General features: G+C 45.8%; 4 protein-coding genes across 4 annotated transcripts; 3 read left to right on the forward strand and 1 right to left on the reverse strand.

The window, feature by feature from the left end:
- Positions 1-2553: 2553 nt before the first annotated feature.
- F5J12DRAFT_786683 (uncharacterized protein) lies at positions 2554-2955 on the forward strand (the record flags this gene model as incomplete). The annotated part of the gene is made up of 1 exon (XM_051743497.1): positions 2554-2955. One exon carries the CDS (start codon positions 2554-2556, stop codon positions 2953-2955), a length of 402 nt encoding a protein of 133 aa, XP_051595019.1.
- A 344-nt stretch (positions 2956-3299) lies between these two features.
- F5J12DRAFT_786684 (uncharacterized protein) lies at positions 3300-5579 on the reverse strand (the record flags this gene model as incomplete). The annotated part of the gene is made up of 11 exons (XM_051743498.1): positions 3300-3773; positions 3832-3957; positions 4004-4166; positions 4230-4406; positions 4453-4507; positions 4563-4700; positions 4745-4916; positions 5149-5195; positions 5255-5305; positions 5375-5441; positions 5496-5579. The coding sequence occupies 11 exons, from the start codon at positions 5577-5579 to the stop codon at positions 3300-3302; spliced, it is 1554 nt and encodes a 517-aa protein (XP_051595020.1).
- Positions 5580-8844: 3265 nt separating this feature from the next.
- F5J12DRAFT_897955 (uncharacterized protein) lies at positions 8845-10186 on the forward strand (the record flags this gene model as incomplete). The annotated part of the gene is made up of 4 exons (XM_051748070.1): positions 8845-8963; positions 9016-9146; positions 9195-9370; positions 9419-10186. 4 exons carry the CDS (start codon positions 8845-8847, stop codon positions 10184-10186), a joined length of 1194 nt encoding a protein of 397 aa, XP_051595021.1.
- A 580-nt stretch (positions 10187-10766) lies between these two features.
- Positions 10767-10937, forward strand: F5J12DRAFT_680170 (uncharacterized protein; the record flags this gene model as incomplete). Its single annotated transcript, XM_051740234.1, has 1 exon — positions 10767-10937. A coding segment is annotated over one exon (171 nt), but the record flags the coding sequence as incomplete, so codon positions are not given.
- Positions 10938-11271: the final 334 nt, after the last annotated feature.

An 11271-nucleotide genomic window follows, 5' to 3' on the forward strand; every position in this document is an offset into this window, starting at 1 on the left:
CAAGTGAGCATCAATGAAGGTTACAAAGTAGCAGTGTCCAGTTCAGGCTGTAGTCTCCATGGGACCACATACATCAGAGTATGTCTGGTAGAGTACTGTTGGGCTTTCAATGTTTGACTTGATGGGTATCACCTTACAGTGTTGCTTCTCTTCAAGGCAAGGTTGGCATACAGAGTTCGAGTGCTCAGTGCCAGTAAGCTCCATGCCTTCAACCATTCCCACTTTGACTAGTTTAAGCACAGATTTTATGTTCACATGCCCAAGACATCAATGCCACAAGTCAAGTGCAGCTACAAACTTTGATGCTGCAGCTGCAAGTGCCAGGAAAATAAGGGTAGGGTCAAGTAGTGGAGACAGTCCTTGTACAACAAGTGCACCATGACTTGGAGAGTGAGTCCTTGCTGCAAGGATGTAGAGTGAGCCTTGATGATGACCCATGCCTACAGTGTCTGTATCATCAGTGATTGAGCATGTTCCACCCATGAAGGTGACCTGGACATTTCTAGTGGCAAGGTATGCCACCAAGAGGAGGTTTGCACTGAGATCTGGAATGAAATAGACCTTCTGTAGTAGGATTCTACTGGTCTTCCCATTTGGAAGATCCATATGGAGTTCAATCCATCTGATGGCAGTAGCAGGAATTGTGCTCCCATGGCCAATGACTACAGGCTGCAGGGGTGAGAGCATCTTTAGTGAAGTGAACCATTTCCACTGACAGCACATATTCACAGAGGCACCAGAGTCTATGACCCAGCATGTGTGGAGATTCTCACCATTTTCAGTGGCCATGAAGAGATGTAGAGTGCTGTCTTCAACAGGTGAGATGTGTGTGACTTTAGCAACAAGTTTGTCCTCCTTAGGCTGATCCTTTTCAGCCTGCAATGGGGACTTGGCTGCCTCATCAGCCTTCTTCTTGTAGCAGTCATCTTTGACATGGTTTGTCATCTTGCAATAGCCACAAGCCTTTTTCTTTTTCCTATCATTCCTCTTTCCATTTTTGTTAGGTGTCTTTGTTATGAGGGCAGTTTGTGCCAAAGAGGTGTGGTGAGACTTCTCTTCTATCAAGACTTGGGAAATGACAGAGTCTGGAGTTAGTTTCTCATCAGATGGCATGAGTATAGTGCAAAGGGTTGAGTACAAGGTTGGAAGGGAGATGGCCATGGCTATGGTAACAAGAGAGTCTTCAAGGGGCCATCCAAGAGACTTTAGGATTGTTGCCTTCTGCCACATGGCATTAAGCTGCATCTCCATTGAGATGTCATCTGCTAGGGTACTGTGAAATGGTTCACCAATAAGGTGGGCTATCATTTGTTTCCCTTTGCCTTCATAGCACTTGCATAGCTTTCTCCAGACTTCTGCCACCATCATGGCATGCAGAACACCACTAAGTGGGTCATCCTTTAGAGTAAGCATGATTTGAGCCCTTGCTTCTTTATCCTTGTAGTGCCAGTCTGTGCATGCAACTGGATCAGCTGCTGCATCAGGTGCCCTCAACTTTCCTTCTACAAGCTCCCAAAGTCCACAGACATCTAGGATCATCATGATTCAGTACTTCCACATCTGGAAGTTCAAACCATTGTCTTCAAGGGACAGTATGTCATAGAGTCAACTGGAGGCTTGAGTAGCTTTACCCAAAGGTGTAGTAGAGGTTATTGTTGAGGTGGAGACTGGAACCTTTGAGGGGCTGGAAGTGGATGCTGATGGTCCAGACATAGTAGACACTTTGTACCAGACTTGATGTGTTCAATTTTCCTAGGATTAGAACTCACAGGCAGAGCTCATAACCTTTTGGAGGATGATGAGCTGCAGGATTGTCAAGTCTATAGAAAGGAATATACTCAGACTTCAAGTTGGTTGAAGCTGTAATAATTAACTACCTATAGAAAGGAATATACTGTAGGTAGGTAAGTAAGTGTTCCAATATAATGAATGGAATGAGTCTCACCTCAGACTTCAAGTTGGTTGAAGCTAAGGTGCAGTAAGGAAAAATAAACTGCTAAGTGTCCGCTTTTGGATTATGTAATGCTGTGCTCAGTGAACCACAACTAAGGTAAAGGTGATAAACTCCATCACCTACAACTCCCTCAACCTTGAACCCTACCTCCAATACCCTCAGTCCCCATATGGCATCTCTGCTATTGGCTTCATTGTTCATGCATCGACTCTATGAAGCACTGGGATCTTATTGGCCAGCTTCATGCTATCAATTCTTTTTATCTTGACTCACTGATTTTTGACTGTTTTTCCTATGCCTCCATAATCTCATTCTTAGCTGTCCTATTCCCCCCCCCCCCCTTTACTACATATGCTACCAGTGTAGTACCCTGAACCATTTTAATAAATTGACAATACTTTGCATGCTTAAATCCTTGGTGACTGGAATCTGCTTAAGTACTTATTCAAATGTTCAATGTACACAAGCTCCCAAGCAGTCCAAGTCATAATTACTTAATTCACTTAAGTGACTTGACACCTTATTTTGACTTGGTAACAAAATTCCAAGTAATCAAGTCAGATTAAGCAACTTGTAGTTTTGCTGATGACTATTGCAGCATGAAGCCAGTGGTGTCTGTCATCCGCCTTGGTTACTTCAACCCATGGAGGATCACTGCAGTCAACCAGGTTCTCCAGCCAAAGACTCTTGTTGTCTCATTCCCTGGGTTGGTTGTACCTGAGACTTCCAGCTCTGGAAAGGTAGAGCTGGGACCAGGACCCATCAATTCTGCACAAGTGAAGGAGGAACCACATAATTCAGTCAACCAAAGTCCTGAAACTGGGACACCTGAAGTGTACATTCACCCTGAAAGTGGGACTAACCAATGTCAGCCCTGGATGGGTGAGCCCCCTGAGAGGGGTGCTGGCCAGCCTAGCCTCAGCATGAGGGAGCCCCCTGGAAGTGGTATCAGCCAATGCAGCCTCAGCATGGGGGAGCCCCCTAGAAGTGGTGTCAGCTGACATCACCTAAGCATGGCCCAGCCCCCTGGAAGTGGCAGTGGCTGACCTGGCCTCAGCATGAGGGAGCTCCCTAGAAGGGGTGTTGGCCAACATCACCATTTCATGGGTGAGCTCCCTAACCTCACTTAAGCCTAACCTGGCATCAGCAAAGCATGCAGCAGACATACAAAATTATATATGCATATCAGCTATGAAACCTCCAGAATAAACAAGGATCTGTTTCTTCTATAATTTTCAACATATTTTCTTAGGAAAGATGGGACATTCTTGCAGTATGGGCCATATCATTGGATTCATTCTTTATAAACAGTCCATCTTTTATGTACTGTGGAGGTATATGTATTTTACAAGATTTCTACCAACCATGCAGATGACTTTTTTCCATCTAGTAATTTTTTGGCTCCTTGAGGCATAGAAATGGTATAAGTTTTGGGTGGCAATGCAGTCCCCTCCAAGTCCTTCCCACAATCAGGATACTGGCACTGATAGGAATAAGTTGAATCAGCACTAGCAGCCAGCCATTCTTGTATGCTCCCACACTGAGGGCATTGAGCAGGCAAGTTCTGACCCCAAGGTTTGATGAACTTGTCAGTCCAAATGTACCTTTCCACCAATACCCTCCCTCCTTGAGACCCCCAAAACATGAGGATGATGTTTGAGTGTCTACCCAGCACCCCACAGTCCTTGAGGGCAGCCTTGACTGTCTTATCCATCTGTTGAAAGCCTTGGATGATGGTAAGGTCCAAAACACTCATGAGGAAAGGAATGGTGTTGACAGGGAGTAACCTGTCTGCATCAAAGAGGAGCATTGACCTTGGCTTGAAGCTGGAATGGTGATGAGTGATAAATAAGTGCTCAGATGGAGAGGACACTTACTGGTTCATGGCTGACTTGAGGTCTTGCAAAACTCTCCTGATGCTTGACCAGATATCCACACACCAGGAAGATGAGGTCACCTCCCTCAACAACCTTGGAGAGGGGTGTGAGGAGAGCCTCTAAAACCTGGAGATGGTGAGGTGAGAGTAAAGATTGAGAAATGGTGACTCACCTCAAAGACCCTTGAGACAAATACCTGCCCATCCCTACTTCCAGGCAAAGAGATCCCCACTTTGTTCTTCACTGTGGGTAGTGAAGAAGAGAACCACCCTTCCATAAGGGGCCAGGAAGGAAGAGAGCACTTCAGCTGCAGTTTCATAGGCAGCCCTAGACTCCTGAGGTTCCTGAGTCATAAGGCAACTGTGCAAAATTGTAAGTGCCCTCTTGTTTGAAATTACCCTTGTATCATGGATTGGATGATATGGACTGGGTCAGGGTCCAGGGTCAAGCCATCCAGGTGAAGGTGGATGATGGCTGTGGAAAGGGTAGCCACTTCAGAGGTGGTGGCATGCTGGAATGTGCCCATGACAGCAGGGGGCTTGCTGAGGACACTGCTCATCACCCAGATAGAAGCCCTGTATTTGGAGTTAGGCTGGATGGGGGAAGTTTGGATGGACCTACATAGTAGGGCTGAGGAGTTCCATGTCTGGTCCTCTTCCAATGACAACTGACACACCTGAGGAGAAACAAAAGGACTTGAGGTGATGAAATAGGGTGGTGGGTGAACATACCTAAAGGAGACACCAGGCTGGGTGATCTGTTGAAGGGAATCCTCTGGAACCACCAGACACTTGTTGCAGACCGCCCTCCAGCAGCCCATGACATCACACTCCCATAAAGTGCCCCCATCCCTACACATGAGACAGGAACTGAAATGAAGATATGAATATCATGATCAGAGGAAAGAGTAAACTCACAGAATTCCTTATCCTCCTCTTCTTGACTTGAAGTGGAGCCCTGATGGCATTGGCATTGGCAGCCTGGGCAGCTTGTTGCTCCTTGGCTTGTAAATTGACCAGAGAGACTCTGCCAGGCTTGTCACCAACATTCCTCTTGGAAGTTTGCTTTGTCCTTGCCACAGTAGTCTAGCAGCACAAGGTCAGTACCACGCAACCAGATTACTCAGGGGAGGGAGACAACGACAGAACATGGGTAAACCCCAGCTGACTGGGAATATAATGGAACAAGGAACAGAATCATCAATATAAACATGTATATTAGATTGAACGATTATTATGTGGTTACATACATATAGATACATAAGTGCATACACTTCTAGACAAGGAAGACAGGGGCAAAGTAGGTAGGATGACTTACTTTATTTTGTGTATGACATGGAGGGTGGTGGGAGAGGGAGGGAGCAGCTAAGAAGACCTGTCAGTGAGCTAGGATAAATGTGAGAGGCAGCTTAGAACTTACATACCTTGTTTTGGCTTGGACAGAGTGGGTGGGAGGAAGGGGGGAGACAATGAAGCTAGATGGAAGAAAAGTGGTGAGTAGGGGGGGAGATGCACCTGAAAAAGAACTAAAAAATCACATGTACTTTTGTTTTTGGGTGGACAGTGCTGAGGAGAGGGGGGGGAAGGCACCAACACCCAAGAATTATGAAGCTAGATGAAAACAAAAAAGATTAGTGAAAGGATGTGGAGAAGGAAATCATGTACCTTTTTTTTGGTTTGGAGAAGGGGGAGGGGAAGAGGGTGAGGGGGGGGGAACACAGCACTGAGAGCATGCAGCTTTTTTGGCATGGAAAGGTGGCAAGCAGAGGGAGGGGGACAGTCGAAAGGGAAACAGTATTTATGAAGCTTGGGTGCAGCTGCTCAGACTGTTGTGGCATGTTTGGTGAGGTCACATGACAGGTGAACAGGGGTCATGGGATAAGCAACATGATTGCAGAACTGAAGGTCAGATGCTGGGTTGATGGGACAGCTGGTGGGGCTGATGTCAAATGCTGATTGGCGGCAGCCTGGTACTTTGGCTCATTCAAATCACATTGTGCCTGTACCAGTAATTTTGATCCACCAATCATCTTCATTCACAAAAAACTGTGTTCATCCATATGTAACTCCTACTAGCAATAGAAACTATGTACATTATTACCAAAAATGGTTATTAACTGGTCCTACTAGTGCTACATGCAGTCTTTGCTCCAGTGAACATGGGGGACAAGTGATTGAGTCACTGGGCAACTGAATGCATCAGATGCTGGGCCTGATGGGATAGCCGATGTCACAGTAGAGCTGACATCAAATGAGTATGTTGGTGGCAGCCCTGGTATTTCAGGCTCATTGAAGTCAAATTGTGCCTGTACCCATATTGCAGATCCACCAATCTTTGCTCACAAAAACTGTATTCATTCATATGTAATTCCTACTGGCAATAGTAACTATGCAGATTATTACCAAAACATGGTTATTATCTCGTCTGAGGGGATCCTGTTACATGCAGTCTTTACTCCAGCAGCCCAGACACACATGGGGATAGTTCAGGGGATAAGTGACATGACTAAGGAACTGAATGCCCAATGTGGACCCTGTGCAGTGACTGTGTCACAATGTGACACATCACTCTTTCAGTACAGCCCCTCAGGTAGTTTTGCAGATTAGTAGCAGAACCAGTATATGGTAATCAATATTAATTGATCCAAATTAACATCAGTAATTCTGCTCTGCAGTGACACATGTCACTGGCCCTCAGCAAGTGATCAAACAAATTGTATGTAACTCCAGTGATCCAGATGGCAAGTGACATTTGGTTGTGCAGTCACCAATTTTGCATACCAAGTACAATATACAATAGCTATGTATTAGGGCATCACTTGTCAATAATAATGATAAGTTGATTAGGAGATTTGTGCTAGATCAGCAGCCATTCTGCTTAATACTGAATGGTGACACATGACACATGATTTCACAATCACAATGGGCAGCTGAGAGCCCTGCCTGCAATTGGTTGGTCAGCAATCTTGGTATATTGGGTACATATTCAGTCCTGGCAGGACCAAATATCAGGTACAGGACCAAATATCCAGTACCTGTACCAGATGTCAGGTACAGGACCAAATACCTGTAGTATGGGACCAAATATCCAGTACCTGTTGCACAGGAGTGAATATCTGGCACAACAGCTGGTGGCTAATTCACTCACAACTGACAGAATTTACCAATAGCATTCAATGGCACAGCAAATAAACACAAACAACATGTTCCCTTATAAACCTGGCATGCATGCTGACACCACACCTTTGTCACTTTCCCTCCCCCCTCGATGCTCCCTCCCTCTCGATGCTCCCTCCCACCTCTCTCGACCCTCCTTGTCAACCCACAAGTCCCTCGTCACAATTTTGTTTCCAAGGTTCTTCTTTTTTTCTTCTTTTTCTGATCCTCCTTGTCTTTGCAGATTCCCTCCCCCTTGAAAGTGTACTGCAGGCACTGGACAGGGGAGGGAAGTCCCTCAGTCATCTGTTGTGCCTGGCCAGCATGACATCTGACTGGGGAACCTTGTGGGTTCTGGGGGATTTTTTTTATCTATGAGGTTCTGGGGGTTTTCATCTATGCCCACTCATGTGGGCTAGCAACTTGGGATCTGGGGGATTTTCATCTGTGCCCACTCATGTGGGCCAGCTTCTCTACTTAGGGTACTGGGGGATTACTATTAGTTTCCATGAGTTGTGCCTTTGTTTGTGATACAAGGTAAGTTAAGCTCATTTTCATTTCCTTTACTTTGCAATTGATCACCTTCACTAGATTTTTTACTACTGTTGTGCTTTTGGCATCTTTTACCCCAGGTATGTGTCTACTGTTGGTCATTGAAGGAACTGACTCTAGTTTAAAGGCTACTGCGCTTTTGGGGGGTTTTTGGTTGCATTTGAGGACATTTTCTCTGGAGATGTAACTGTACTCCTAGGGGAGGGCCCCCTCTGGGATGCAGGGAAGTCTCAGTTCCACTTGGAACTTTTTCTGCATGTGTATTTTGTGCAATGTAACTTAGATACATAAGTAGCAGAATATCAGAATTGATTGTCTTTCGTTAAATATGGGGATGTCAGTTCTCTGTCAAATCTTTTTGACCCATCACTGCTCTAACCCTAACCCTAATGCAAATTGCCTAATTGGAGGTATAGGATTGATTTCTTTTTTGCAAGTCTTCTTCCCCTAACCCTAATACAAATTTATGTTGTTGATCTTTTTGCAAGTCTTCTGAGTCTTTTAAGTACATACATTTTTCCAAGTTGTGAAGTCTTTTTGCCCACTGTCTACTGTAAACATCTCCCTGTAATGTATTAGTACCTTTTCCCTGCTAAATTAAAAATTGGGTATCAAGTACCAGTAGTGTGGTGCTGGTACTATGGACCTAGAGACAAAGGCTTCAAGGTACCATTTTACTAAACACATGGCAGAGCACCATGCATAGGAGCGTACCTGCCTGGAGTTGATCAGATTCCAGAAGATGTGTCTAGTGAATTATTTCACAATTTGGAGTCCTCTAATGAGGTCAGTGGCCATTTTGTTCAGGGAAGCAGGAGGCTGGCCCACAGGTATCAATGAGATATTTTAGTTACCAGGTCTGTTCATCTACCTTTTTCTTTTGGAAGCCCTACTTATTCTCTGACAGAGGTGTAGTTGCTGGAAACAATTGTATTCTTCATTTCACTGGTGGCACTGGGGTTTTATGTTCATATTGCATTCACTGCATATCTGCAGCACCCCAATCCAATTCTACAATTATGTTCAAGCCCTCAGGACTATTCATAATTGGCAGAACCAGAGCCTGGTCACTACCACAAACCAGGTGCCAGGGAGTGCCTTCATGAGGGAAGGTTACACCTGGAGACTGAGCAACTTCTGGATCAGATAATAAATACTATTTGATGGACACTGATAATACCCTGGGGCCTCAAGTGACAATGCCTTCCCTCATTCAAATCTTTCTGGAACTTTCTATGTCTTTCCCACCCTTCAATTTTTTCATTCTCCACCTTCCTTCCTTCCTCAATCCAACCCAGTTCCCCTCATGGATCTCCAAATGTCTTTGACTGCTACTGTTGCTTCCATGCTTAAGACTGCATTTGGGGCCAACCCCAACTTCTCATCTGGCACTGTTCTCACAAGGGACCACCTCACCAAGCCCAGGTCAGCTCCCTGCCTCTTCCTATCTCCAAACCTTCTGGTGACATCTTCATAGACTCCAAGCCCTCTCCCTCTTGGCCAATGCCCAGGCAACCCTCCAACAACCTGATCTTCTTGATGATGCTATCACTTCCCTGGAAGTCAGATTGGCTGCTGCTGTCATTTCACATGCAATCTTGAATCCCTGTAGGGTGACTCTCCCATCCAAAACAATTCACCTCTCACTCCTTGCAGATGTGGTTGATTGGGATGTTGATCAGTTTGTGGATCCTTTGCCCACTGCCAAGGACATGTTTATCTATTTTGAACACCCCAACATTGGCTCTCTGGATGCTCCAGCCACAGTTCTCAATAGGCATGGCAGGCTCCTGGTATGGTATTTGCCAGGAATCATCCATGGTGCAAGGATTGTGTGTTTTCCCTCTCTATTGGCCTTTCTTTCACCTCTTTTCATACAGCAACTTCTCAGTGAACTTCACCTCTCCATCAAGGACTCCCTCAGGTCAAAGTCCAAGCACAAGCCCAAGGACCTGTCCAAGGTTAACAAATGTTATGGTCATCAACATCAACCTGTGGACTCTCCCATCTATGGCCATGGCAGGATCTCCATGTCTCCAGCCACCTTCATGCAGGCTCACCATGTTGGCTACTCCCTCTCATCTGTTAAACTGTCACTGAGATCCCTGAGGAGGCTTGTGGACAATCTGCACCAAAGTGCTTCCCTCAAGAGGAAAGCTACAAGAAAATGGCTCCAGCAGATTGCCCATGTTGAAAAGTTCTGGAGTGACATTACAATGGTCACTTTGCCTGACCTTGCCAGGGCTGGCTCAGAAGTTGTCTCTGCAAAGACTGGCAGTGTGCTGAATGAGGATCCCTTGGACTGGCCATCTGTCTATACCAACATCAATGTCATTGTCAACCAGGAAACTCCTCTCCATGAAGATGCTGGCTCTGCCCCCACCCTTTTGGATTTGTTGGTCAGCTTGGGCTCCCATGATGCTAATTTCTTGGTGCCAGACTTGGGGGCAAAGATTTTGTATTTACCAGGCACCATGATTTTCTTGGCTGGAAAAATTCTCTCACATTCAGTTCCAAAGTGGGGAAGGGGTGAAAGGATTGCCATTGTCCACTACATGAAGGACAGGGTGCATGACAGACTCCAGGTCACCAGGCCTACCTGGGCTGTCCAGAGGGACATTATGTCTTCTGTTCTTAGCCACAACTAAACCTCCCTCCTGTGGTTCTGCATCTTGTTGTGTTCTATTTGCCCAATGAATTTTTTAGGCCATGTGTAGTTTTTCAGCAGTTCCCAACTCCTCTTAGTTTTCTACCATCATCTGCTTTTCACATGCATAGGAGAAAGTACAAGGTGCTGGGAAAATGGTCTGGCCAAAGTTCATTATATGTGCCTTGAACCAACCAGGACCAGGAGAGGAAAGCTTACATACAAGGAAGTTGATGCCAGGCACCTGTACCTCCCCTCTCAGAGTGGACCTTTGACTCCAAGAAGCCCCAAGGACTATAGCCTCCCAAATTGTCAATTTTTCTGACTTCCCAGACTCCCTTGAGATTCCTGGCTCAGACTGGAATGAAGGGGATGATGCCCTGACCAGCAGGAGGGTCACCAAGGTAAGTAGTCTTACTTAGTGGTACATGGGCTAAATAAAATTTCAACAGAGTCAGAATGACTTTATGAGAGAATGGCTGCCTTGGAGAACAGATTATATCAAAGTCATTCTGGAAGGAGAGCAGCTGGCTAAGGCAGGGATATGTGAGCAGTGCAGACAGGCAGAAGGAAGTATCTGGTGCATGTCCTGCTCAGGCATGCATGCCTGGTGTGGCCCCTGTGCTGTGGAAGCTCACCAAAATCTCCCCTTCCACAAGGTACAAAAGTGGAATGGTACCCATTACCAGACTGCTTCCTTGATGGAACTTGGATTCCTTTGGCACATTGGCCATGGGGGTGGTCCATGCCCTTGCAATGAGGTGATTCCCATGCCCAATACAGATCCAGAGGATTTGGGCTACCTTTCTGGGGAAGGGCTGCCCAATTACAGGTCAGTGGCATTCATTTCCTGCAGTCTTCTGATAACATTTGGTGCCAGGAGGTCATCTCAGTCACAAATGACCATCATGCACAGTGAAGGAATTTTCACCCATGAGTTTTGCTGGTGCAGCTGCCCTGGATCTGATTCCACAGACTGGCACCTTCATTTACTCAGGGAAAGACTCTTTCCAGCCAGCATAACAAAGCCCTAGAACTGCTTTCACCTTTGATGTCCTCAATCACTTTCTTATTGATGCTTTGGAG

This window comes from Pisolithus orientalis, assembly GCF_024613125.1.
Source record: "Pisolithus orientalis strain OTSU chromosome Unknown F5J12scaffold_63, whole genome shotgun sequence".
NCBI lineage: Eukaryota > Fungi > Basidiomycota > Agaricomycetes > Boletales > Pisolithaceae > Pisolithus > Pisolithus orientalis.